Source organism: Embiotoca jacksoni, unplaced genomic scaffold (assembly GCF_022577435.1).
Source record: "Embiotoca jacksoni isolate LCO1_2020_lvr unplaced genomic scaffold, fEmbJac1.0.p SCAF_12, whole genome shotgun sequence".
NCBI lineage: Eukaryota > Metazoa > Chordata > Actinopteri > Embiotocidae > Embiotoca > Embiotoca jacksoni.
Window position 1 is genome coordinate 10,349,743 of NW_027185252.1, and position 27,823 is coordinate 10,377,565.

The 27,823-nt window shown below is 40.4% G+C and overlaps 1 protein-coding gene across 3 annotated transcripts; it reads left to right on the plus strand.

Moving 5' to 3' along the window:
- Nucleotides 1-72: 72 nt before the first annotated feature.
- On the plus strand, nucleotides 73-27,269 carry LOC138195382 (ligand-dependent corepressor). Of its 3 annotated transcripts, XM_069144730.1 has the most exons (8): nucleotides 73-169; nucleotides 9,811-9,876; nucleotides 10,654-10,733; nucleotides 11,036-11,168; nucleotides 11,468-11,785; nucleotides 11,919-12,015; nucleotides 20,515-21,041; nucleotides 25,964-27,269. In XM_069144730.1, the coding sequence occupies exons 1-8, from the start codon at nucleotides 73-75 to the stop codon at nucleotides 26,194-26,196; spliced, it is 1,551 nt and encodes a 516-aa protein (XP_069000831.1). In that variant the 3' UTR covers nucleotides 26,197-27,269. The 3 variants fall into 3 exon arrangements, with proteins under 3 accessions (XP_069000831.1, XP_069000829.1, XP_069000830.1); XM_069144728.1 differs by lacking the exon at nucleotides 25,964-27,269 and having other exon boundaries at nucleotides 20,515-23,246; XM_069144729.1 differs by lacking the exons at nucleotides 20,515-21,041; nucleotides 25,964-27,269 and adding an exon at nucleotides 14,075-20,335.
- Nucleotides 27,270-27,823: the final 554 nt, after the last annotated feature.

The following is a 27,823-nucleotide window of genomic DNA, read 5'->3' on the forward strand; positions in this document are numbered from 1 at the left end:
ACGCGCGCGTTCACACAGCATAGCTTCCTCTTCCTGTGCTGGTGCTGGTGCCCGCCAGAGAAGAGTTACAAAATGGCGAGTCAGTGCAAGCTGCCCCAATGTACAATCGACAGGCGAGGCTTTCGGAAGGAACTTGACTCGTGGCGCCACAAACTCATTCATTGTGTAGGTAAGGATAATGCCCATTACACGGCGCACCATTTTACAGGTTGAATTTCGTTTCCGTGCGCCTTTTATCGGTGTAAATAACCAGCTATTACCGCACTCGCTTTTTTTTTTTTTTTTTTTTTTTTTTTTTTTTTTTTTTTTTTGTCCTCAAACTGTTTCCTTCTCACGGCAGCCAGCCGGAGCAGTTACTCAAATGTTGCTGTTTGTGATAATGTTTCACCACTTCTTGTGCATCTTTGCTGGTTTTTTTTGTTTGTTTTTGGATCGACCGTAAAGTCTTAGCTGTAGACTTTAGGTATCTACTGGCGTAGCGTTAGTTTGTTTAAAGGGCACCGAGCATGTTTTAAAGGGAGTGTCTCTGGGCGACGCGTCGGCCAAATGCGACCAGTTTGCTTAAAATGCGCGTTCCCGTGCTGATACTGTATTTTGGTTGGGGGGGGGGGGAGGGCGACGTGCAGAGAAGGTGATGCGTTCACTTAACATTTAGCTTGCTTGCTTTTCTCAAATTGCCACCCGTGGACGCGCATTACTGCAGAGGGGAAGTGACAGAGACCCCACTGGGCCAGTTTCCCTTTTCTTCGGTATATCAATAAACTCCTGTAACGTTCAATTGGCCCTCCTAAAACATGCAGAGGTGGAAGGAGTGCTCAGGTCCTGTGCAAATTCCGCACTGCAAGTTAACGACTTGAATTCAAAACCTTACTCAAGTAAAAGTATGTAAGTATTATCAGCAAAATGCAATGCAGAGTGTGTCCCCGCTGCAAAAGTAGACACTATGCAGTCAATGCTTCTTGTCAGTGTTTAAATGTTATATATGATGTTTTTTGGATTCATTTTCCCATTGAATTAATGTGCATTGTAGTTATTCCAAGGTTGTACTCACTTTAAATACTTGGTTCTATTCAGTCCCTGAAAGCAAGTAATTCGAAAAGCATTTGTTGACTGTCGGGGGGGGGGGGGGAGCGTGAGAGCTGCTGAACTACTACTCTTCTTGCACTATATGGTAAACGTACCCACTTAACATAAACATCTTAGCATGCGTGATGTTATCATTAAGATCAAAGATTCTCCCAAATACAGCCCCGCCAAGATGCAAACATGGCTGCAGACTCTTAATCCTTTGCAACAACAGCTCAGTTTAGGAGAATTTGAGCACATAAAGTATATGTCAGTCTTAGTACATCTAAAGTTTACCCTCCCCGGTCAGTGGTGCAGTAAATGTGCTACCAAGGACTAATCCTGCAGCTGAACATACTATTTAGCACAAGAAACTCCACATGGATGGCAAAAAGACATAACCTGCCGTTTGGTCCGGTCCACACAATGTACTTTTTAAAAAAAAAAAAATTTTAAGTAGTTAAAGTAACTATCAAAGACACATTTGTTCTTATATAATCACAGAAGAGTGAAGGTTTTAACAGTGTTCACCTTGAATAGTAGCATGAGACTTGTGAATAGTGCAGTGCAAATCCACAATTCATTTATTTTTCTTTACAAACGACGTACGAACAGACTGTAGGAGTATTAAATATGTTGGTTGTTTATATTGTTGCCCATGGGCTATGTGAAGTTCCCGGTGATTAGGGATGCATGATACATCATTGGTGTCGGCTGAAAAAGGCTTTAAAAGGAAATAACGGCATCGGCTGATATGACAGGCCAATGAAACGATGCTTCAATTTTGAGTAAATGCTCAATACCATGTTTGTGGTGCGAGGTTGCCCGCGTACCGCGATGTAATCACTTCTTTTGTGTTGTGAACAATATGTCGGCGGTGGGGAGGTTCCAGTGTGAAGTCTCTGAAATGGACAGCAAAGTCGCTGTCAGTTATTTCTGGTAGGGGTATCATCCAAGCCTATGTAAATAGCATGAGTCTTATAGTTTTGTGTGAAGGAAAATGAAAATAAATACGGCAGGTCTCGTATAACCTGAACATTTTTTTTTTCTTATTTTGCCCAGTAAATGTGTACAGTTTGAAAATCCTTGTACTTCATGCCTGCATCTGCCAAGAGGCCACCGCTGTAAGAATAGACATATTAATATATATATATCCACTACAAGAAATACATGACTTTCTCTGCAATTAGGTGGAAAAAGATACGTCTACGTCCATATGTGCATCGACAGTTGGCAAAAAGAGTTGGAAAATACCTGCATAAAAGAAACAATATTATCTACCTGCGATGCGTTTTATGTTTCACTGTCTTAATTATTGTGCACCACGCATAACGGCTAACATTTACAGTAGTTGTGCACTGGTTGACGGAGAGGCTTGACGAAGAGGGAGAGGCCATCTCTAAATCCATGACTTCCGAGCCTTCTCCGTGTGACTCCGTATCGTAGCAACAGCCAGTGTGGATATTTTTCATGATCATGCAAATGAGGAGCAAAGAGTTAGGTGTGAAACAGATGTTCACTTTCAAAAAAGTTTTTCCTTCCTTTTTTTTTTTTTTTTTTCTTTCCCTGATTTAATCATAATGCCTATTTAGGTCATTCTAACCTTTATCTATCTCAGGGACATATGGGAATATTGATGAGAATTATTACAGGGATTGTTTCCTGTATTGATTCCTAAAGGAATATAGCATGTTTTATTAAGGGACTATTTCCATACCACGCACAGCTGCTTGCCTTTTGCTCGATGGGAAAGAACATGTCAACCCAGGGTTGAGCAGGGGTTGGTTGATCATTTATGCAATATAATTTGAATGTTAATGCCGAGACATGAATATATGTAGTGTTTTTCCTTGTGTTTTTTTTTGGCAGAATGGAAGACAGCATTTGAAACGCTGTTTAAATCGCAGGACCCCCTGAATGCTGCTTCTCATGCTGTTGATCTCAAAATGTCACATTAAATCAATTCCACTTCAAGTAGCTGCCATGTATGGATCTTATTGAGATGTAGTGTATATCCAAGACATCTAGTATTTGTGTGCACAAAAATAAATATCTTAGGTTTTCCTGTCATTTATGAGTTTTGTGGTGTGGCAGGTTAAAACATTAATTCTTTTGTCTTATTTAGATTATGTTAGATCCTCATTTCATAAAGAGCTGGAGCAGAAAAAACAGGTTCCACAGATCAGCCTGTTGAACGTGACCAGTTTAACAAAAGTTTAGGCCCACAATTATGTTAATTTTTTTTTTGTCATAATAGTCGGCATATAACCACGCAGATGATTGTCGGCACTGCCTATTTACATGGTGTCTGTACTGTAAACTATGAGTTTTAACAACAACATTTGTTATTTGTGAGACGATCTAAAACAAAGTTATTCCAGCGAAGAGGTTACAATGCAAGGTGGGATGTGTAAATGTCACTGAAAAGAAAATGGAGAGAGCATAATGGCTTTCTAACTGGTCAGTAGCTGTCGACCCAGGACTGTTCAGTTAGTCAGTTCCCCCTTTATGATTGACAAATGTCCATTGTGTTTGGGCTATAATTGTAAAGCTGCAGAGTACATGACAACAGCATTAGTCTGCCGGTTGTAGAATGGCATATTCTGTCCACGACAACAAGGACATACTTTTGTTTGGCTTTTTGGTGGAGAGGGCTGCACGCCACCACCACCCCGCTGATGCTGAACTGGACATTTTGTCTTTGTGTACTTAATGTGAGCAGTGAAACTGCAGGGCAGAGACAAGCGCAATTGTCCCACAGAACAGCGACAACAATTGTCTGTATCTTTGTCTATACATGTGCTTATGGTCCACCAGCCCCCAGATGCAAACTGTGTGGCTGAAAATGTTTTTTTTTTTGTGTGTGTGTCTGGATTTGGGCAAATTTGGACTGAGACGGCACCAGCTGATATTCGAAAATGCCTGGAATCTCAGTTATTCGTGCATTTGACATGAGTGGGAAGGAGGATTTGCTCAGACAAATAACAAGGAAACATTGACATCAGGCAGATTGTATTCTTTCTAGTGTAACTTTGAAATGGCTCATTTCTGCTCCAGCAGGCCCCCTCTGTTTGGCTTTTGGCCTTCACTCCCCTAATTTACAAAAAGAGTTGGCTGATTTCGGTTGGCGTTATGCAAGACATTGACCAACAGCTTTAATGCCCGTCTTTGACTGCGTGGTCATCCGTGTTTGCACTTGGGCATTTGTGTGCACCTTCACCCCCCCCCCCACCCCCCCATATTGCCTTGAATCATGTTGGTCCCATATTTGTTATTCAGAGTTGTGCTCTGTGCAGCATTACACCATTTGACTGTCAGTTTGCATCATATCACGTTAAGTATTCATGGAGTGTTTTTTTTTTTCCCCAGTGTAGATGTTGCTCAAAACTGGCCCCTCATTGCCTTCTGTATAGCCTGATCAAACTACTCCATATTGCTGGTAATGACCAAAATCTGCAGAAGCCAAACCAAATGTCAAGCACCGCTTTGCTCATGTCCATGGAATGTCTTGGCTTTATCTGTTGACATACAACAGTTGCTTTTTGTGTGTGTGTGGATAGCATAGTAGGCAACAGTAAATGTTTATTTTTTTTTTAGATGGCTCGATCTCTATTGGTGGGCTGACTTGGAATAAAGATAAGTTATGTCTAGCAGCTCAACTAGTTTGCCATCTCTTCAAAATCATGAAAATGATTCTTTCATGAGCTTTTTTTTGGTATTTTGTATATAGTCTGTGTGTGTGTATTTATTTATTCTAAAATAATGATTTAATTTTTTTTTTTTTAATCTGTCTTATTTCTTATAACTATTTGTAAATTTCTTTTCATATTGTGTGCACTTTTTGTTTTTTTTCTTGCTGCTGTGACGACCAAATTTACCCACTGCGGGATTAATGAAGTCAATCTTATCTTATCGCAACGTCAGCATTGGTATAATTTTGAAACACGATGCAGTCTTAAAAGAGGAAAGATCTTGATGATCAATTTACCGAGAATGTCCAAAGGCTGTGGCCAAAAATGCCCGTTTTTAAAAAAAAATAATAATTTTGTAAGCAAAGTGAAGCTCCTGTTCTACAAGCTCGTGGTCACTCCTTCTGAGATGGTATGTGTACAGTAGTTAGCGTGGGGGATGGGTTGAGTGGGGGTTGATGCAGCAGAGGGAAGGGTGGGTCATCTGATAGGAAGAGCACTGCGATCTCACGTTGAGGCTTCGTGTTAGCATTTCAGCAGCTTTATAAATGTGTTTTTGTGCCGTGTATGTAAATCATGGCGTGACAAAAAAGACACCGAGGGAACTCGTGTTTAAGTTACTCATAATTTCACAGGTGTTTGTGCACTCTGTGTCTTCCTGCTGTAGACCAGAGACACAAGCTTCTTGTTGTTAGAGAGGGTATAATTGTCTTGAACTGGAAAAACACATTTGTGGTTCGTGAGGTGAAACTTTTGACCTACTTTCTGAATGTTATTGTATAGCAGATAGGCACGACATGGGTAAACGAGAAGTGGGTTGAGGTTACCTCTGCTGGTTACATTTCGGGACCTGGTTGGCATCTACCTTCAAACAACTGGCAAAGAGGCTCATGTATTACAGCATAGTGTCATATAATGACTGAAAATACAGGATTTCTCAGAAAATAGTTGAACAATTGAAACCTTTATAACCAGAGGCCACATAAGAACCCCAAAAGCATTGTTAGATTATGTGGAGGAATTCTCCTTATGAAAATTATATTATGAAAATTCAAATTTCATTGCAAAAGTGGGTATAAAGTATTTGTGAAACCTCCTTCTCTGTGCAGCTGTGAAGCTGTCTACCATCACTTTAGATATGGCACTGGATTCTCTTTAACGGGACGACGGTTTTAAGCAGCGTCAACAGTCATAAAGTGCTTCAAGCAATGACACAAGAACGTTATGTCACATCTTTATATTAATGTAAAACGCGGACTTACGAGTCTTGTTGGAATCACATATTTGTGTCTGTTTAATTTGTCCGAGTATTGCATTTAACACACTGTACTGAACATGTAGTTGCAGTGCACTGCAAAATGACAAGGGGTCCCCTTCTTGATTTTGCGCATGGCCTCATGAAAGAAAATTGACCCTCTGGCTACAATTTCAAACTAAATGTGCCAGGAAAAAGTAGTAGAGTTGTTTTTTTTTTATTTATTTTTTTTTATCTCGCATAATGTTTCATTCACAGGGACATGCAGCACAGGTTAAGGTTTGGGTTTAGGAAGGATAAGCTGATTCTGGATCTGTGGGATTTCTCTTTCCAAGTACTGTTGGGAAGGGCGTGGGTGTCACACACTCCAAATCGTTCTGTCTCTGATTGGCTGGAGATATAGGTCACAAGAAGGCTAAGGCAGATTTGACCCGAGTTGCTGCTCACCATGGGCGTACATAAGCTCCAGGAAAAGACCTAGAAAGCTTCATGGTCAACGTTTGTGGCTGATATTTAATGGGTGACATTTCTCAAGACACAACACAGTTTCCTCACTATCTGGGAAAAAAAAAAAAAGAAGCTTAAGATTAGCTTGCTTTTCTTGGCTATACGTGACTGCTTTTTAAGAAATAGTTTTAAGCTCTATGTTGTTTGTCAAGTCCTGGAAATTATTTGACTTTTATGATTTGAATTTACATGAATTTAAACGGTAGCCAATTCATTCTATCTAGTTGCGTGTCATCTGAATTATGCTGATTCATTTTCCCATCATGTCTCTCGTATCAAACCTGTCTTAAACCTAAATTTAGGCAGAAATGTAAGTGTGTCAGAAAATCTCGCTTGGCCAAGAGGAATCGCTCTTCTCTCAGCAGTTTTCCTGCGTGGAAAACCTTGACAGAAAGCTAGTCATTTACAGAAATGCCCCCCACGAATGGCTTTCTCTGGTGCTCATTGATAATTCTAGTTTTCTCGATTGTCAATTCTCACGTCAAATGCAAGGGTTTTATCTGAAGAAGAATTTGTAAAGAAAAATGATGGCTGAGGAGGGTTTTTTTTCTACTCATTAAAATGAGTCTTTTGTACACTTCAAACATGTCTTAATACTCACAGTTGTAGTGTTACGGTAACAACTATGGTGAACCATACACATTTCTTAATAGAGCTCGTAATAGATACGCTCACAAGTTAAGGTTTGGTTTGATAAATGATCAAATTAACAGTGTGTGTGAAGTCTAACTTCAGCAATGTCAGACAAACAGAACGATACTTACTTTTCTCTATTAAAAAGAGGAGAATGTATTTTGAATAATCATCAATAGTTTGTAGTAAAAGAAAAATCTGCTCTCTCCTCCAGAACAAAAATGATTTTCTTTTTCATTTAAGCGTACCTCTGAGAATTAAGCTGTGCCCTCACTCAACTATAAGTTGCCTGGAGGCAATCTGCAGCGTGTGTTTGGAGTAAATAAAAATAAAAACGCCAACGAGGGTTTGAAGTAGCAAAATCATTTTTGAATCATCATTCTCCTCACGTAGAGCTAGATGATTGACATGACGCACGCTCCGCTCTAGCTGAAAATATAAATGATGTCAAAAAAACAAATGCATTAACAAACCCGGATATATATCTACAGTATATTAACTAATGCGGCTCAACGGCATGTTGTCAAAACAATTAGACATGTTTTGTCCCATATTTTTTTTTTTTTCCAAAGGATGAATATTTTTGCGCCTCATGAATCGGATATCTCTGCCCTCAATATCTTTTCATTAGTCCTCGTTAAATCTTTATATTATTAGGTGTTCGGCCCAGTGGCACATAGTGCCGGGTTCTTTTTGTCATTATCACTTTGTACCTCTGTACCCTGTGCGTATTGTTGTATCTGGGGGCTATCTGATCACCATACAGCAAATCAGATAAGTGTTGCAAGCAGCTCAGTAGTGACCTAATTCCTTCTCCAGCCTAATTAATTGGCGAATATACCTACGGACAGGAAACGCACCTTTTAAAAGCTGAACATTTTATATTGGTATTTCTGCTTCTAAAAGTGCTTATCGTATGGCAGCCGTGGTTAAATGTAGGGCACCCAATTACGGTGACTAGCTGGTGTTTTCATTCTGTTTATTTGGCATTTTAACTTTGGCCATTATTCACGTTTTGAAGTCCTCATTTATGTTTTAAAGCTTACATGACAATTCTTCGCGCTATTAATATTTTATCCTTTTGCACATGTAAGCAGCTTGCTCTTCTAAAATTGCGTTGCTGGTTCCAAAATGGTCTGGTTTCTTGAGTAGAGGCTCTTTTTGCTCTGCTAGTGGTACAGTCAAATATTGCCCTAAAGTCATGGTTCACAATGTGACACTTTTTTTTTTTTTTAAATGCCCTAAACTGAATTCCTGAAGAGCAGTTTGATGTCATGGTGCTGCTCTGTCAAACGAAAGTGATGACCTACTTTCCTCCTCATGCCTCTGAAATATTTCAGAAATGGGATTGGATAGCTTCAGCTGAAGTCCTATGCACTAACCCAGAAACAGACTTGCGCTGCAGCTATAGGCAAGGATGTGCTTCACCACCACCACCACCACCCCCTCCCCCCTCTCTCCCCCCTCTCCCCTCTGTCTCTTTATGTTTGGCTGCTGAAAAGTGGGTGGGAATTTGTAGAGAGGCATTTTAACAGATGACAGCTTTTATTGAATCCGCTGTGAGTTTTGGAAGAAGGGAGTGGATGGTAAGGGCTGGTCATTTTCTCACTACTTTCTTGACTCCTCTGTGAAGATGTAGTGTTTCCTGTGATTTGTAGTTGGATGAACAGCTCCCTTAATTTGGCTAATTTAACTTGTGACATTACACGTTTGTACGGGCCTATATGTTTCACATTTTCAGTGCTAATAGTTCATCGGGGTTTTATGTTGCTTTTTAAAAACCATTGGTCACATCTCGTGTGTTTTATGTTACCTGAATGGTTTGAGTCATTACTTTTGGCCTTTTAGTGGCACATTCGGAACACAGTCCTACTTGGGATCCTGTTCAGCAGACAGATGTTCTCTTTGACCTCTTTAGTGCTTGATTTAACGCGTGTAGTTGTTTTGGATTGGTTATTCTGACCCTGCAGCGGCAAGCAGACTTTGCATATTGTGTTAACGCACTGTTAAGCACGGTCTTGTGCAGCATAACACACTGTATCTTTCAAACAGCTGAGCCTGTAGGATACCACCATCACATTAGTAATGCAGGCAAGTTATAAGTTGCTTTTGTATAAACTGCCAGTCAGTGGATTGTGAAAATTAGTTTTTTTTTTGTTTGTATACAAGATACTTTGACATCCTTACCTAGCAGTCTTGTTACTCGCTGTTTCTTTTTTTTATTTTTTATGTTGCAGTCACTCCCAACTCTGTAGGTGCTTTAGTTGCTTGGCAACAGGAGGATGAAGTGCATGTATTTACAGTTGAAGTAAGAACCTGGGGTGAAAGCTGTTGTGTGTTATAAGAGGCAAAGGGTTACATCGGTTGTCAAGTTGAAATGGAAAAGCAAAGACAAGCCTGGGTGTATGGCTAAGACATTATAACACGAACTCTCAGTGACGTAGTTTTTTTTTTTTTTTTTCTGCAGTACAGCAAATTATTTTGGCCCTTAAACAGTGATTCATTTTGTGTCTCTGTTCTGCTGCTTTTAGCTTCAGCACTGAGGCTCAGTTAGTACTAAATATGAACAAATGTTCGTTCGAAATGTTTCTGTGTTCGGCTATCCACTCTATGATTACCACTGAGAACCACATATTTACTCAATTTCACGTCTTTTCTCAGGTTTTGAGAGCATTCTCGACAGTCTGTTTGGTCCGGAGCAGGTAGAAAACCTAACATTTTTTAAGGGTAAGTACCTCAGACCATTTTCTATATAATGACAGAGGCCATGAATGTGTCTGTTACATTTTTGTGGTTTCGGTGTAGACTGTTCTGTCTGCTCATTATGACAATACTGCTCCATTGTACCATCTGGTACCCCTGTACATTCACTGAAGACAAGACAGCCCCACTGAATGCAGAAGAGAAGACGGCTTGTGTTCCTATAAAAGTTGGTGTTTTGGATGGCGTGGGGAGGGTGCAAAAGTCGACAGTGCCCTAGAGACATTTCTACAATGTATAATGTTAGTGAGACAATAGAACGCATTATCTGGGGTTTCATTACATTTGCAGTTACATTCTTCAATGGGAGTTGGTGCTGAAAATGTATTTGAGCTGAATTAGTGTATTCCTGATTCAGTCAGCTTCACTAAAACAAATCAGAACGCTTTCATTATGGCTTCATTTCATTCATACATTTCTGTCAGAGGTCTTGTCATTGTTGTGTGCAGATGAAAATGGGATTTAAACTGAATATGGGACACTGTTAGTTTCAAAAGGAACCATTTTACTCTAAGTGCAGCGAATCATATGATCGGCGTTTTTTTTGATGATGCAGCAGCAGAACCTTGAAACAAAAAGCACTTTGTGCTGGTCAGTCATCCGTTTTTCAACTGTTGAAATTAAAATGTAAAAATACACGTTACTTAGTTGCTTAGAACAACGACTTTTTTTTAATTTTAATTTTTAATTTTTTTTTTACTGACGACTGTATTTAATTTCCTGTCATCTGTTTTGTGTCCACAGACTTCGAGCCTATAACAGTGTCTGATTGGTCATTTGATGAAAATTGTCTATTCTGCTGTTTGAGAAGAGACAAAGTAAAAGTAAGTAATCTGGTGCTTAGATTTCCGTTTACTGTAGGTCCAAAAACTGAAAATAGCTGTCTTACTCGATGATTTTACCCAATAGCCTTTACGTTTCCAGTCTGTAAATGTGGCCAAAGAGCATAGGCTGGGAAATAAGGATCAGAGTCCAGAAAAAAGATTTAGGACTGTCCCAGGACCTTTAACTGTTGAAGTGGCATACATGATGAATATCTATTAGAAGTGCATTAAAGGTATAAAATATAAATGAATCCTGTTAAAGTCGAAAGGCCACTGCTCTTAACAGTTTTGCAATTTGACAGGAACATTTAATTGGCTTAAAAGACGAGGGGCTTGAAGATACACCCAAACCTCTCCTGGTTAAAGATCAGATCACAATCAGCAGACTAGAGACGCAAGCCGAGGAATTTCTCAATGCGGTCCTCGGCAGAAAAGGTGAGTCTCGATGTCTCAGTAGATGTAGTGCATCAGTATTTTGCTCCGTTATGACACTAATGATCTCAGTACAAGAAAACCTGCCTGCAGACAAGGATGTCAGCCATCGCTTAGTAAGCTTTTCTGTAAATGTTAATGTTCTACGCATTACAGATCGACAGATTTTGCTCTCAAAATATTCACACTCTTCAAATGCAGTTTCTATGTTTGGTGGCATGTTTACTAATCATAACTTATGACTCAGTGCAGGAATGCAGACTGAACTGTTTTTACCTCCACATTTTTTCCCCCCCGCTCAGATGTGCCAAATTTCTCAGACCCACACATTCCAGTAGTGGCTCGAGAGATTCTTCAGAGAATGATCAAACAGTTTGCTGCCGAATATACCTCAAAAACCAGCTCCCCTCAGGATAGTCGCTCAGTTTCCCAGCCTCACTCTGACGAAAGCCTGCCGGCCGCACCCTTGCTCTCGGGGGCTCCCTCTCCCAGCCCCGCTGCCACTCTGGCTGGGCCAGCACACAACCAGAATCCCGTCCTAAGCAAGCTCCTCATGGCCGACCAGGATGCTCCTCTTGACCTCACCATTAAGAAGCCCCTGGCGGATCCCAGTGAACAAGGTAGCGTAGTACACATGTTTATTCATTACTGAACTCGAGTCTGAATTCAATATTGAAGCTAAAAAGAGTTTTTCCTGCCTTTTCTTTTCTTTTTTTTTTTTTTTTTTTTTTTTTTTTTTTTTTTAATTAATAGATGGAGTTCTTGATTTATCTATCAAAAAGAATCGCTATAGCAGCAGCCTGTCTGTCCATAGTCCCTGCCTTTCTCCAGCCACATCCACGCTGAAGGGGTAAGAAAAGTTTCTTTGTCCTTAATTCCCCGTCTCTGAGCAGTAATGCCTTTGAGGATTTGTTCCATTGCAGTTTAGAACGACCAAAATTAATTTGGAATGAAGTGGTGTTTAGGTTATTTGTAGTGGCATCAATAAGCTGGCATCAGCCGAGGCCTGAAATTTCAGTCTTGAAATTGGAGATCACTTGGCCAGTTGGTGGCTTGATGGAAATGAACAGCAACAAACAGGGTTGTGCTAACAGAATTTTGTGATACAAAGAAACATTAAAAAAAAAAAAAACACTGCAACAGAGGAAAACATCTTTCATGTGCTTGTACAACTTGATTCTGCTTTTAAAACTCATTCCCGCACATCCTAGAAGATTGCAGTTTGATTGACGCTGCCGTTCAACACTTATGACATTGCAGCTCTTAAATTAGTCCACCTGCTTCCCTCTCATTTTTTTTTTTTTTTTTTTTTGTCAGACAAGTTACTGGTATCACCAGCTTGGGACTGAATAAGCAGCATTATGAGCTACTGTAGGTTGACGTTTTCTGTTAGCTTGGCCATGTTTTTGGTGTCTGTTCTCGCTTTCTGGCGACACTGGCAGGCCTGATTGTGATCATAATTTAATGCAGCACTTGCAGTATTGCTAATATTCTTGCATGAAATGCAAGGTGAGTAATCCATAACACCTCTGGTCAGAAAAAAAAAAAAAATCACGTTAAAACCATAGAAATGTAAGCGCTGCCTGTACACTGTTATACAGGTCACATGTAGTTTTAATGTCATGCGTGAACATGATGCCATCTTTTCCTGTAGTCACTGATAACAAGTATGCATTTCCTTTATTGTCATGCACCTAGACCACAAGGCCGTAATTCCAAATTTTAGTTCATTATCTGTAGCCAAATTGCAATTTAATGTAGTTTCAATAAATCAAACATTTGACAAAATATTTTGGTTTATTATTTTATTTTTGAGTTTGGTTCTGTTTTCTTTTCTTTGAAAGCAAACGCTCTTCATACTTTTCTACTTATGTCGACTTGAACGCGAATGTAATTGAAATTTGATTTAGATGAATTGAGCACCAGTGGCTTTGCATTCTCCTTTTCTGGTGCTTGGAGAATTGAGAGGATCTATTCTTAACAGAATCGACCCGCCGCTGGTTTTCATCTTACTTTGGATATACAGCACGCACATTATCCTCAACTTGATGAAAATGAATCAAGTCTATATGGAATTTTAAGGGATATGGTGTAAGGAAGTAGTAAAAACCTGAATTTTTATGTGTAACGATTGATTCGGGCATATTTGCTTGGTATCAGGCAATTTTACCCCCAAGAAATGTCCATACAATGACAGCTCTTGGTATTAACCATCAATAATTTGTATAAAAAAAATATTCTGCTATTAAATATTACTATAAAAATAAATAATAAAACAAAAAGTCATCTGACGACCAGTTGCTAATGAATTGTGCATTTTTTTTGCGACTCGAGTTAGTCAGTTAGGTTTGGAGTTTGATAGTTTGACTCACACAACAACCCTCTGCTGGCTTACTCTTTTATTGCTGCGCTTGTTCAGTGGTAACGTCACACACAAAATGTTAGGATCTTTATTTGCATTCGATAGTTTGTGGCATAGTTATTACATGCAAAGCTCCCTTACTGCAGTGACAGATAGTCTCTCCTCCTGGCTGTGCTTTTTGAGCCACAGGAATACTAAGGCTTGTATGTATTCCAATAAGTGCCTTTTTTTTTTTTCTTTTTTTTTTTTCCCCCCTTTGCCCTTTGTTTTTCTGTTTTCTTTTTTCTTATGTTGATGCAACATTTGTAAACAATTATCGAAGCAAGCTAATAAAAAAAAAATTGTCAAACTTGAGCTTTTTTGTTCTTAAAAGCCACACACACATTCACCCAGTCAGTTGTTCTTAAAGATAGTGATGTTACCAAAGCAAGGTCATATAATAAAGGAGTGGCCAACATCCTCCCCTCCCCAACCCATCCTCCTTTAGAAAAGAGAAAAGGGCACTGTGCAAGCTCTGCTTACACCCAATTTCCTTCCATCCAATCAGGCGATCCTTGAGAGCGGACGGACAAGTCGGGCTGTTTATGAAGAGCCTACAGGATGGGAGGAGGAGGGAGAATTTCGGCCACTCCACCTCTTATAAGCCTTCCTCGTCTCTTGCATACTCGCTGCACATCAAAGAGGAGACCGATCTGGAGAGCGACCCAGAGTCACCTCTGAGCCGTAACCACAGCTGCAGCCCCACTGACCTTTTCAAAAATGTGTCTGCTTCCTGGAATTCCAAAACTCATTTTGGAGCCCTCCTCAAACTCAAAACCAGCAGCGAACCTAGTGAGCACCTTAAAGACATTCCCAGGTTGTTGGAAGCTGCTGGACTTTTTACAAAATCATTTGCCTATGAGAAAGGCAACCTAAAGGAGGCCTGCAGGGACCAAAGCTTTTCCCTTTCTCAGTCATCGTCTTTTGACCTCAAGATTCCTCAGGTGCGAGTTTCGGCCTCAGGAACAGACGTGTCTTGGGATTCCCTCTCCAATGAATATTCAGGTTCACTTTGTGAGAACGGTCTTGGAAAGAAGCTTGTTTCCATTCTACCGAAGCAGATCCAAAAAAAAAGCAGCGGAGGTTTTAAGAGCTCAGGTTCGGAGAAGGAATACTGGCCTTTCCCCACTGACCGCCAAGCCTTGGGGGGAAACTATCGTATGGATTCGGAGTCAGACCTCGGTAATAAGCAGCCAAGGAAGAAACGGGGGCGATATCGACAATACAACACGGAGCTGCTGGAAGAGGCTATTGTGGTGGTGATGGGTGGGAAAATGAGCGTGTCTAAAGCCCAGTCAGTCTATGGCATTCCACACAGCACCCTGGAATACAAAGTGAAAGAGCGTCTGGGAACCTTGAAACATCCCCCCAAAAAGAAAATGAAGCTGATAAGCCAGGTGGATGAACAGGGAGCTTCATCGTCCCCTGAAAGGAAAGAACTCCAAAACTCCCAGCACATTGTTCCTGAGAAAGGAGAGAGTGCATCCGAAGAGAACGGGACTGATTTCCATAATGGAAGCCGCTTGTCAAATGAGTGAAACATCCATAATATACTAACAATGATGTACTTTTTAGCCATTGCGTTTGCCAAACGGTGGTAGTAGTTCTGGTTCTCAGTAAAACCTTAGAAGTTGTATTTATCATTATCTTACCCGTATAATCTTACCCCTCATTTCTGGTCATTAATAGATGAATATGTTTGATGTGACCAACTATCTTAAACACGCAAGTGTCTCCCCATGCATGTGTCTGGAAGGCATGCTCCCTATTTATTGAGAAATTTTTAATATACTATGACATATTGGCTCTATAAACGTTTTCTTCACACACACACACGGGGCCAAAAGACTTTCAAAGGATGTGGTGCCCCTCAGTGTCCTCTCTCAGTACTGGTCATATGTTCTTTGAATATGCAGGCCGTGAAAGTTGTATAAAATATCAACGTGAAGTGTTTATGGAGGACTATGAACGAACTCTCACTGTTTTACAAATGCATTTATATGACTGAAATGAACACTGGAGATGTACTAGTATGTCCAAACACAAACATATTTATGAATTCCAAACAATATTATATTTAAAATGTGTATTTATTATTCTCGTCTGTTGGGATAGTAGTCCGTCATCCTGAATTTCACTCCCCTTTTCAATCACAAGCACTGTAGTCTTTCTTTTTACCCAAATTTTTTTTCTGTACGTTTTCTTCTGCTGTGTGATTGGTGTATATATATATATATATTTATTTTTTATTTTTTTTTCCATTGCCGTCACTGCACTCAGGACACAACTTCAGCCGGGAATGCAGTACTTGTCAGTCAAAGATAATGCATCACTGTACACACATCAATATACCTCAGCTACAGATATGCTTAGCGAAATCATTGCCTCACGAGTCACCTCCTTAACGGGTACAGCATACCCAAATAAGCCGTTCGAGGTAACCTTTCAGGATGTCTTGCTGACAAGCGTGCATGTCTTACTCTCAGATGTCAACCTACCTTAAGTAGTTATCGGTAGCATTTCAGGGCCAGTGTCGGCCTTCAGATACTTTAGTTCTGTGTGATCAGGTATTATCTCTGGGAAGCGACACGAAAAAGGTAGAATTTCTATTTTTGATTTTGATTTTTTTTTTGGTCAGAATACTGCAGAAACATAGTATTTCTATACATATGTAGACTATACACATTTACATGCCCACTACATGTGATGCAGAATTGTCTCTTTTGGTCTACTTCGGGCCTATTTTGTTGTAGCTTGTAAACACTTGTTAGCCAGCCAAATTAGCTAACCTGGTTACAATCATGCCTCAGTACACATCCACCCTATATCTCAAAGTTACCAAGGCAAAATTTCAATGAAAATTCTGTTTTATCAGTGTGAATTATTAAATGTAAAGCTGCGTTTTAGTAAATAATCGGATCACTTTGTGCAGGTATATATATATATATATATATAAACCCAGATGTACTGTAAATACTTTGATTACTGAGGATCATTATAAGTTGAATGCTGGCATCCAAAAGTAGCTTTTCATTGGGTGGGAAAAAAAAAAAAAATCAAACAAAAAAAATATTCTCATCTTGAAGCCGACCACGCGAGGGTGTGGAGTCGACACTTTCTCTGCCTTGTGACTCGCGTTTTACAACACGGAGGCTCAGGTCGATACAATTTCCTAAGAATTTGTACCGAGATTGGATAATGTTGCGGTTACGATACATTAAGGCTCACGGTTCAAAACCTTTACAGAAGGCCTTTTCCCCGGCCCTGCTTTCATTGGATTTTTGCCTGGTTTTTGATTCAGCCTTGTCCATTATTTTGCTATATCAGGACACCTCATTGTGCATTATCACATTTACCTCAGGACACTCCAGAATATGGGATCATGGCCCATTATTCTTTCATCAGGTTGACACACAGCTCTAGCAAATCTTGGAAATACTGTTTTTGCAAATATTACAGCCTTTTAGATGTACAGTGTTGCTTGAACATGGATGTTTTGATAAAAAAAAAAAAAAAAAAATGCTAAATTTAATGCAGTTAACTCTGATAGTATATTTGCAATGTATTACATAAAAGTGTCTAGATTGTAAACATCTTAAAGGGAGATTTGGTTCAGCAGTAAAATATAGTTTAGGGATGCAAGCACACTTGTATATTTATAACACTAACAGTAGTATAGTGCTTACTAACTAACTTTTTGGGCTTCTCTGTTTGCAGACTGACAGTTATTTCTCTAAATGCATTTTTTTTATTTTTTTTATTATTATTTTAATATGGTTTATATAAAAACACAGCGAAGGTGCTTCACTGACACATGCACCACTATGTAAAATATAGGCACGGTCATTAATACAGATATTCTTGTATTGACAATCATCTAACATTACTCAAAAGTCACAATTTATTTTCTAATGCGTTTGATTTAATACGTTACACAAGTACAATCGCTTTTGGGGTTGATAGGTAATTTTAGTTTTTGTGCTCCTTACTTTTTATTGTAGCAAATCTAATGGTTGACTACCTCATCAGGAAAACCCATATCACAGTGTACTGTTCTCATAGCTGTTTTATGTAGCCATTTCTCATGCACACAACACACAGTTTAGTGAAAGATTCATTGAGTAAAGGTGAATATCTTACAGAAAGAGTGGTCATTCATTTGGTATATGACAGCAGAAAGTGTCAAAAGTTCAACCATATGTAAATATTTTAGTACATCCCATGTAATTAATTGCATCCTGCTTTATTTAATGTTATTTCTTGTTTTCTGTTTCTTTCTCTTTGGGGCGGGAGTTGGGGCTCATTCTTGTTTTGTTAAGATACAAATATTTTTGATGGTCTCCCACTTCAGAGGAACCATTTTGTTCCAAAAGTAGGGCAGAGTTTGACGCCCCGTCCACCCTTTCGCCCTTGGATACCTTCTCAAACTGCTGATATATTTGGAGTTATTTTGTTAATGCAGTATTTATGAATTAATATTGATAAATTTATGATTTTGCTCTCGCTTAAGTAACTATGAATGTAAACCGCTTTAAAAAAAAACTTACTCCCGTAAGTGTTTATAGACATAAATGTATAATGCATAAAATGTATATTTAATGTTCTTACATGACATAGATGTGAAGGGATCAGATTGAAGACGGTCCTACGTTATTCTGACACAGGTTGGGTATCTTTTGCTTCAAAAACATAATATATAAGGACCAAAGTCTTTGTGAAATTGCAAATGATATTGCTCTTCAAATGACTAAAGAGTGTCAATGCCCATAGAAATATGTACAGATTTTTTTTTATAATTTATTTAACAGTTACTGTATATAAAGGAATGCCACTAGGTGTGTTTTGCATGATTGGACTAAATCACGTGTGTCATTGGGACGTTTGGTTGTATATGGTGAAGTTGATCTTTTAGGATGTTTTATTGAAATCAAATAATGGAGTGTTGAGTCATCAATGTATTACGTAGATTAACTGTGACTCTGAAATATTACTAAACTAGTTCAAAATCTGGTTGATGGTTCACTAATGATGTATGATAAAATTTCCTCAAATAGTGATTGCCGGGTTATTTATAACCCTAATGTATAATATATGAACATTGTGGATGGTTTAACAGATTCACGTTTGTGTGCTTGTGAAATATTGTGGCGCCGAGTTGTGATTTGGGTTGCTTGTTGGATTAGGTTTTATTTACTGGAAGAAAAAGGCATGTACTTTGTGTCAGTTTCTAACTGCAATGCTAAGTAAAACAGAAAGCGAAACCCTCAGGGATGAAACATTTACCACTCGTTATTCAGGTACTCCACTTACTGCTTAGACTTTGCAGGTAGGGATATGAAGTTAACGAACCTAGCAAACAAAATAAATGGTCAGGCTGTAGTTGCAGCAAATGGTATTTTTTTAATCTCTTAAAGTTTATTTTTAAATCTCTAAAAGTCACAATCGAGATATTTTGGCATGCTGTACAACTCATTTTCTGTTTAGAGCCCACAAAAAGACTTTTTTTTAAAATTAATTTATACTGTTACACGATGAATGTCAATATAACCTCAGTGCAGGTAAGCTGTTGACCAATAGGATATTTAATTAACACGTTTCTTTCCAGGTCAGTGCCTCAAACAGCATGTATTTAATTTGAAAAAGGAAAAAACCTGCTTAATGTAACCTCACGGCACTGCATTTCAACAACTCTCAATACTCTTCTCGCCTGCTGTACAAAAAAAAAAAAAAAAAAAAAATCCACATTGAAGTTACCCGCTTGATCTTTGATCTATTTGCTACTTTTCTGTACTGCTAGAAATGAAGAATCGAGGGGATAATAGCAAACATAGCATTAGTTACTGCACTCTTTGTTGTAGCTCAAAGATGCAAAAATTAACAGAGTTAAGCTTTACAATGAGTACACAAAAATGTTTAGACTTATTAGAGGAATGGTATTTGGCAATGCGATGTTATTTCAAGTTGTATATAAGTATAATATTGCTTTGTAGTTATCAGACTTTTAATCAGATTTTAGTCAACAGAGTATCGGATCCGTTTATGACTCCGTGTTTATCTTGCAGTTGCAAGTATATACTGAGCAAAGTCTTTTCATTAGTCAACATAGCCTTGTGACGCGTCACCTCAGGAATTTGTCTGTTTGTTTTATTTTTACGGGATAGCTTGGGGAAAACTTTTTTTTTAACGAAGAGAAAAATCTTTTCATAGTCAGAAATATATTTTTTTTGGCATAATGTGACGGTATAAATGTTGCAAAGGTATAGGATGATCCTGTAATAGACTTACCATACTGACATGACTTCAGCTAAAAATACAGAGATGCCCCTCTCCTCCGCAGGCACAACAAAAATCTCATAGGTATTAGAAAAACTAATGTTGGATATCTTTTAGTCATGCTCGATTTTCCTCTGGCTTTTCTTCTGGTTAATTTGGCCTAAATTGTTGAGCACTTGTATCTAAATGTCACTCTTTGCACTAGAGTTATGAAAAATTTATAAAACTGGTGTACTCAATATTTGCCCCTAGTGTATTTGCTATTTCAAGTGACAAGTATGTGTTTGACATGTTTTAATCAATGTGGGCTACCATAACTAAATGTCTTATGCATGTATAATTTTTTTTTTCTTGATGTAAACAAAAAAAAAACTAAAAATAAGAAACTGTGCAAAGAAGAAAACTGTAGTACCTGTAATGTAATTGCTCAAGTTCACTGGATGAATGATTCACTTTTAAAAATCACTTATTCTTTTAATAAATTTGCAATGATCAACATTGTTTAATTCGTGAATTATTTCACACAAACATTTTAGCTCCCGAACATTTTTATGGTGCGAGATATATGGGGACATTTTTTCCCAGTTAAATGCCAATCAATAGTATGAACCAATGTCGTTTCTTCTTGATACGCAATGACAATTAACAATTCTTTTGTTCTTCTTTTCCCTTTAGTGAATGTCCAGACCTCCGTGTTACAAAGACAAAAGACCTGCAATCCACCTCTACTCTGGAACAGTTCATGGCCAAACTCTGTCCCCACCATCAGAGACAGATAGTAGACGCAATAGGTTTTCTACAGACGGAGGTCAAAGCACTTGCGTCCGCCAAGAAGCAAAAAGCCTCTGTCACCACTTCCGGCATCCAGGGAACCGCATGTTCCACTGCAAAATCCAGTGCAGTCATCCCAGAGAAATCCCGCCCTGAGCTAAGATTTCCCAGTGAATCCACTCCCAAGTCAGAAGTCCAGGATATGTCCTACTCTACCCCAAGCATTTGTGGAGTGAGAAAAATTGAAGAGAACGCCGTGTCGCTGAAAACATCCATTACTGCTAGCCCGGCTTTGGATCTTCGCAGCACCGTGTCGGGGAGCAACCAGCCTTTAGCTACTCCCACTGCTAGTCCATTGGATGCAGAGAACAATCGTCACGGTGATCATGCACCTCTTAAGATGAAAATCATGACGAGCAAAGCTGCTGCTGGTAAGAAGTTGTCATGTGTGCTCAACGCCTCTTTTTCTCCTCAGTCAGACTCTTTGGAGTACAGACAGGGAAACTCAAATTCATCCAACAGAACAGAGACTCATAGTGCTAGACTCAGCTCCTCTGTGAAAAGACACCATCAGGCTATTCACACACATCAAGCGAGGCAGAGAGAGACTCTCGGGCATGCCAAAGATGCACCATCAAAACTGTTTCCACTCCACATGACTATTCCTTCAGACTCTGCACGGACTGCCAGGAAGACCGCCAGGGTGTCCTCTGATCATCGCAACAGGGACTCTGATTGTAGGGGAATGGCTGACCCCGATCTCGGCCACTGTGACATTGTTTTTATTGACAAACCAATTACAGAGTGTTTTAAGGAACAACAACGCAGCATGCTCCCACGCCGCAATGCCAGAAAAAGTACCAGAGGACATATGTATTCGGATGAAATCTGGGAGTTAAAAACTGTTCGTACATTGGCTGGGAGGGGCCACTGTCCCAATCCAATGCCAGAGCTGATCACATTGGTTACCCCGAAACAAATACTTTCAAAGCCTGAAGGTGTACCACCCATTGACATGCCTTTCGTTGGCGCATGCAGGGAAACGAGGAATCAACCAATGCCCACGGATGAGTCAAATGAGCGTGTCATACCAGAAACGGGAGATGTAGTCGAGGCCGCAGCCAGTAAAGTAGATGTCATAGTTGAAACTAGTCAGACAGATCAGTGTCAGAGCAAAGGGCAGTCTGGTCCTCCATCTCCATTAATGTGCCCAACAGAGAACGATGAAACTGTTGTGAACACAGGTGTGAAACAGGATGCGATAGCAGATTCAGGGGTAACAACAGAAAGTAAAGAAAGTGTTGCTCAGGCTCCATTTGAAACGGTAAAAGACAATGAGCCTGAGCCCCAAGGCGATGTACAGGAAAGTACAGAGCAAATACTGGCAGGAACAGTAGTGGAGCCATTAGAAGATATTACCGTAGAAGAAGCTGAGCCCCAGCTGTCATCAGATGAGCTGCAGAACAGTGAGCCTGGTCTCCAGCAGAATAGAACCGCAACACCAGTAAATCAGGTTGAGGAAGAAACGGAGGAAGATAAAAGGGAGGCGAAGCATGACGAGCGACCTCAGGAACTTCAACCGGAGACACAGATACAACACGACGACGTTGAAATGACAGAAAATGCCCAAACTACAGGTTCATCAGAGGAGGGGGTGGTAGAAGAGACGGAAATGAAAACATCTGTAGCAGTAGACGGAGTTCTGCCACTAGAGACGGGAGAAGATCATGATAATGACTATGATGTGTCCTCAAAGACACTTGATGCACTCTTGAAGGAACTCCCGCCTTGGCGTAGGAAAAAGGGTTCCACAATTTTGGTGCCAAAGCGGTTGAGACAAATGGAAACAACAATAGTGGGTTATGTTAATGGTAGACCCATATCGGCCTCTGATAGAAATCTGCGTCGTAGAGGAGGTTGCAACACCACATCACCTGTTAAAAGTCCAGTAAAATCTAGTCATGATGTACCCAACAATAGTTTCCTTGATTCAACCCTTGAAAACAACAATTTGGAGATACCTGTACCTGAAACACACATACCTGTAAAATCGAGTGAGACTACTCCTGCGATTCAGCAGGTGACAGAACCAACTTCTGACGAACCATCAAGCCCAATATCGAAATTTCCCTCGAGGACTAAACAAATCAAGAAACAAACGAGAGTTCCAAGACATCAGGATAATTTGCCTGTGCTCTCTGATCAGCCTGTTGATCATCCGAGTACCAAGTTGAAACGGCAACTTAGATCGGGCAGCCAGAAGCCACCTGGAACTCCTGAATCACTGCTCGCTTCAAGTGCTGTCACTTCAATTTCATCTCCACAACCTACTGCTCCCCTTGATCTTCCATCTACACAGAAGCTACCCTCCCACCCGGTTCCTTCTCCACTTCCTGTTTCTACATTTGAACAGTCCCAACAGAACACAGTCCCCGAAACTGTGGAATTAAGCAATGAAAATACTCTGCCAGTAGAGGCAACCTCTGACGAAATACAGAAAAACAAAGTACAGAGAAGATTGGAGGCCAAACAGAAATTAAGATCTGCCAAGGTTGTAGCAGACGACGGTAAGAATGAGAAACGGCAACTTGGCGACGGGGGTAACAAGTTCATTAGAAAATTTAAGTCCTGTTAAGAGTGAAACGCAAACACAGATTATGCCATTCAAAAGTAAACGAGTCCTCCGAAAGGAGGCAGAAGGAAGTGGCGTTGCTCTTTTGCAGAAGCCAAATGTAGCGTCTTTAGAAGAGAGGCCTGCAAGTGCCGATGACGGCAGTTCTTCTGCCTCAGACAGACCTACGAGAATGCCATTAAGGAGTGAGAGCAGTAAGGCTGAATTTTCCCACCAGTCTGTGGACAACAAAAAATTAGCTTTGAGATCACAAAGATCCGTGGCACCTTCTACCAGCGTTCTTGCTGTAGCTGCGAGACAGAACGATGTGCCTTCCCCCATTCGAATTAAGCCAGAACGAATAACAAAAGCTCAGGCGAGGCCCCCTCCAGCGTCTGTTGCCTCTTTGCCCCACAGCTCGCACACCCCGATGATTACACCAAGACATCAGACCCCAAAACAAACGGCGAACAAATTCTATGAGACTCTGACTGGAGAAGAAAGCCAACACCTAATTACAAATCTGAACGTGAAGTATGACAAAATGCAAAAAGGTTGGGTACAACTGGACAAAGAGGGTCAGCCAGCAACAAAATACAAAAACAAAGCAGACCGACAGGCAGCTATATGGAAAAGTAAACGCAGGGCACGAAAACCAAAGTCATTGGAGCACCAGAAATACTCACCAGTCCAAATGCTTTTCATGAAAGGGTTTAATCTCACCAATATTTGTCGCTGGTTCCTTGAATCAACAGAAACGAAGTCCCTCGTCATTGTCAAGAAGGTGAATACGCGTCTTCCGTCAGAAACTCAGCTGTGCTTCCACAGCTCGTCGAGTGCGTCAGGGACCTCTCAGGGCGTATTTCCGAGCCTCCAGGCAGAGCGCTTAAAGAAACATCTGAAAAAGTTTGCCATCGCCTCTCCCGTAAAAAGTAACCCCAAGAGTCAGAAGCTGATTGCTAAAGCACTGGAGCAAGAGGCAAACGCAGTCAAAGGCAAGGAGAGAGGAGAACCTCCCAGCACCACTCAGACTTTGACTCACTCGTACTCCTCCGCCAAAGCCAGCGCACATGTAGCCGAATCCCAGAAATCCTCCGGAAAATCAAAGAATCCGGCCAGTGCGAGGATCCTGAGGAAATATTCGAATATCCGAGAGAAGATGCAGGTTCAGCAAACCACCGTGAGGCTGAAAGAGGCCTCGAAAATCTTAAAAACCAACAACATGAAAAGATTGGCGACCGCAAAGTCTGCTGCCAAGTCAAATCTGAAACCGGCCTTAAAGGCGCGGAAGTCGGCCACCCCCGTCAGCAAACAAATGAAAGAGTCTGCAGCGAAACTTGGAAGGAGGAAAATATTGGCAGGAAAAAAATCAACAAAGCACGCTGTTCAAGGGAGGCCAGTCAAGGCTCAGAGCAGCAACAGAGCTTCGAGAGATAGAACTAAAAAAGAACTGCCAAAGAGATGTTCTCAACGACTAGGGTCCCCTAAAACATCCGAACATAACCCGGGCGACGCATCTAAAAGCAAGGTCGACGGTAAGAAGCACGTCGAAGCAGAAAGAGCAGAGGCGGAAAAGCTTCCGGTGAACAAAGCGTGCCCGGCAAAACTCCAAACAAAGGAATCGTCAGAAAGTACGAACGCTGAAGTCAAAGGCGGCGCAAACGTCCCGCAGCAGAGCGCGGACGTCAAGGTTCCCACCTCGCCCGACCAGGTGCTGACGAGATCCCAGAGGAAAATGGAGACGGCAGTCCCTTCGAGCGGGAGCCCGAGTCACGCTTCGAAGAGGGCGAGCAAGTCCACGGCAACGAAAACGGCATCTCCCAAATCAGTCAAGAAAGCTAATGAACCGGCAGCGAAGAGAAGCGGGGCGTTGAAGCCGCCGGCAAAGAGACGTCGGGCGGCCTCGTTACCGCGCGGCGCGGCAAAATCGGCATCCAAGAGAGCTCAGGAGCGCCCAGCGAAGCGCACCAGGACGTCACTCTCAAAATAAAAATGGACCTGCAGGGAGAGATCGTCTTTATTTAGAGGATTTTTTTATTTTTTTTTGGGGGGGGGGATTTCTTTTATCTGGAATATTCTCAGAAGGACCGAATGTATCTATTTTGTACTCACCGAACTCTAAAGAGGATACATTGTTTTTTCCGTTGGCGAATATGTGAGGAAGGTTTGGAACAGATTTTGAATTCATTTATGCTTTTGTAAAGCTTCAGTGTGGAAATACGAATGTGACGAATGATTTGCTTAACATTTTTGTTTCCGGTGTTAAGGGAGTACGGACGAGTCCCATCTGATGTCTGGCAGCAGTAGTCGCTGTGTGGCTTTATGTTTCAGCACTCTACGACACGGCTGGAGATAACAAGAGCCTATCGAGCCTCATTTTAAAAGGTCGGATAACAAACATCAAGCTCAGATGCCGTTATCGAGGCGACGTTAAATTCATTCATCGTCCTCCTGTGTTTTTTTTTTTTTTTGGTTTGTTTTGTTTTTGTTTGTTTGTTTCGCCAAGTTTGCGTAGAATTGTTTTAGACGATAGGATGCACTGCATTTACTGTTCACAGAGCTCGATATGAGAAGGGAGTTTTGAATACGATTTTTACCTACAGCAAGTAGGCAGTTTGTATCTCCAGCCTGTCTTCCAATCACAACATTGTGAATATGTGACTGTTGTGACCAGGTGCCTTATTTATAAAATGTAATGTTCTAGAATGTTGTCGCTAAATGTGAAAAACTCCTGTCCTCTAGTTAAACGGCTTCGAATCCCCGGAGAGGCGGTCAGCGTTCATGTGCTTCACGGAGTGTGCGCAAACTTGTTTTCGTCCCACGGCGTGTGCCTCGTGCTTCGTCTGCAAATCCACATGTCGACTGAGGCGCTCGGACTTTCTAACCCGCTCCTACCCGGCAGGTTTATTTTTCTGTCCATTGTCCCCACACCATTCAGATATCATTATTGCTATTATAGTTGTATTAGATGTTAAGATCTAAATTGTTTAAAAAAAAAAAAAAAAAAAACAGTCAGCCGTGCTCTGTATGTGTCATGACAAAAGTTTTTTTTGTTTTTTTTTTAGAATTTCTTTGAATTTTTTTTTATTTTTTTGTTATGTTCTTTGGGGTCAAGTTTCATCACTGTGTACCTCTGCAGTCACTTCTGACCTTTGCACCCACGGTCACCTGCTCCTCGTGGTGGCTACTTTACCTGCTTCTGCATGTGTTCGATCTCATTTAATGTGGTGACACTTTCAGCAACTCTGGAGATGCAGCCGTGAAACCCCCGCACTATATTTATGTCCCTCATCACTGAACATACCAACCCCATTCAAGACTATATGTGCACATTTAGTGCTTGTCAAAAAAAAAAGTTTTACTGGAAAAAAACCCATCTGAAGTAACTTTGGGATATTGGCTTGCGTATCACTTTAAGAGCAGTAACTCTTCAGAACATCGTATGTATATTTGATTGGTTAATATGAATGGTGTTTCTTAACCATTAATTGTGCATTAAGAAGGATATTTCCTTCCCCTCATAATTCACAAGCTAGATATGAATTTTTTTTTTTTTTTTGTGGTAGTGTAGTCACATTTCTGAGTTGTGAATCCAAGTGTGTTGCAGTTTTATTGTTATTTTTTGTTGTTGTTGTCACCGACTGTCAGGCAGATGTTCTCATAATGTGAAGTTTGTTTACTTCCACAGTTGTAATATACATGTGTATTGTCAAAGGAAAAAAAAATACATTTTAGCACAGTATTATCTTGTTTTACTATGGTCATTTCATTAAGAGGGTAAATCGTCTCTAAATGCAAAACAGTTCCGCCATGTTTTTATTGTTATTTAAGAACTCCACGTTGGCTAATTAATTAGGCAAAATCTAAAACAGCCCACCAAATATCTGACTTGAACATGTTTATTCTTTACAGTTGCTATTTAAAGATTTTGATTTTGTATATTAGAAAGAAATACCTGCTTTATTTGTGGTAATCCCAAGACTGATACATCTTTATGTCGAGAACTTTGTAATTTTGCTGGAGTTGATATAAAGATGTTTGAATTTTATGTTGGTTCTTTTGGCTTATTTATATTGCCGTTTTAAAATTGTTACTTAGCATAAAGTAAGCTTAAAATCCATAGTAACCTTTCAGCATGTTGTAATTAAAGTGTGTGTGTGTGGGGGGGGGGGGGGGGGGGGGGGGGGGAGGAAAAGGGCATTCCTATTGGCTCGTATTAACTGCTGCTATTTCAGCATTGGTTACAACTGCCTACACGGTTAACAACCCAAAAAAAAAAACAGGACGATGGTCTGATTAACAACGAGAATCCGAAAATATTCATAAAATACTTGAGTATTAGCAAAGTTTTGCTGTATTTAGTGTGTGCGTCAGTAATCTGTGCCCCTTATGCATGCGGGGCCCTTTTTCAACTGGTGGGGGGGGGGAGGGAGAGGACAGGGAGGGCATGAAGGAGAGCTGCATTTCAAATACAAGGTGGGGTTGGGTTTTTTTTCAATTATTTTTTTCTTTTTCTTTTCTTTTCGCCTTTTCCAGAAGGACGTCTACAATAGCTTTAACCAAAGTTGAAATGGAGTTTGGAGAAGGACCCAACAATAGCTC

Coding starts and splice junctions, on each gene's coding strand:
- LOC138195382 (XM_069144728.1), top strand. CDS start 73: ATGGCGAGTCAGTGCAAGCTGCCCCAATGTACAATCGACAGGCGAGGC. Junction 10,734..11,035: donor TGAGAAGAGACAAAGTAAAA/GTAAGTAATCTG, acceptor GCAATTTGACAG/GAACATTTAATTGGCTTAAA. Junction 12,016..20,514: donor GCCACATCCACGCTGAAGGG/GTAAGAAAAGTT, acceptor TTTTCCCTTTAG/TGAATGTCCAGACCTCCGTG.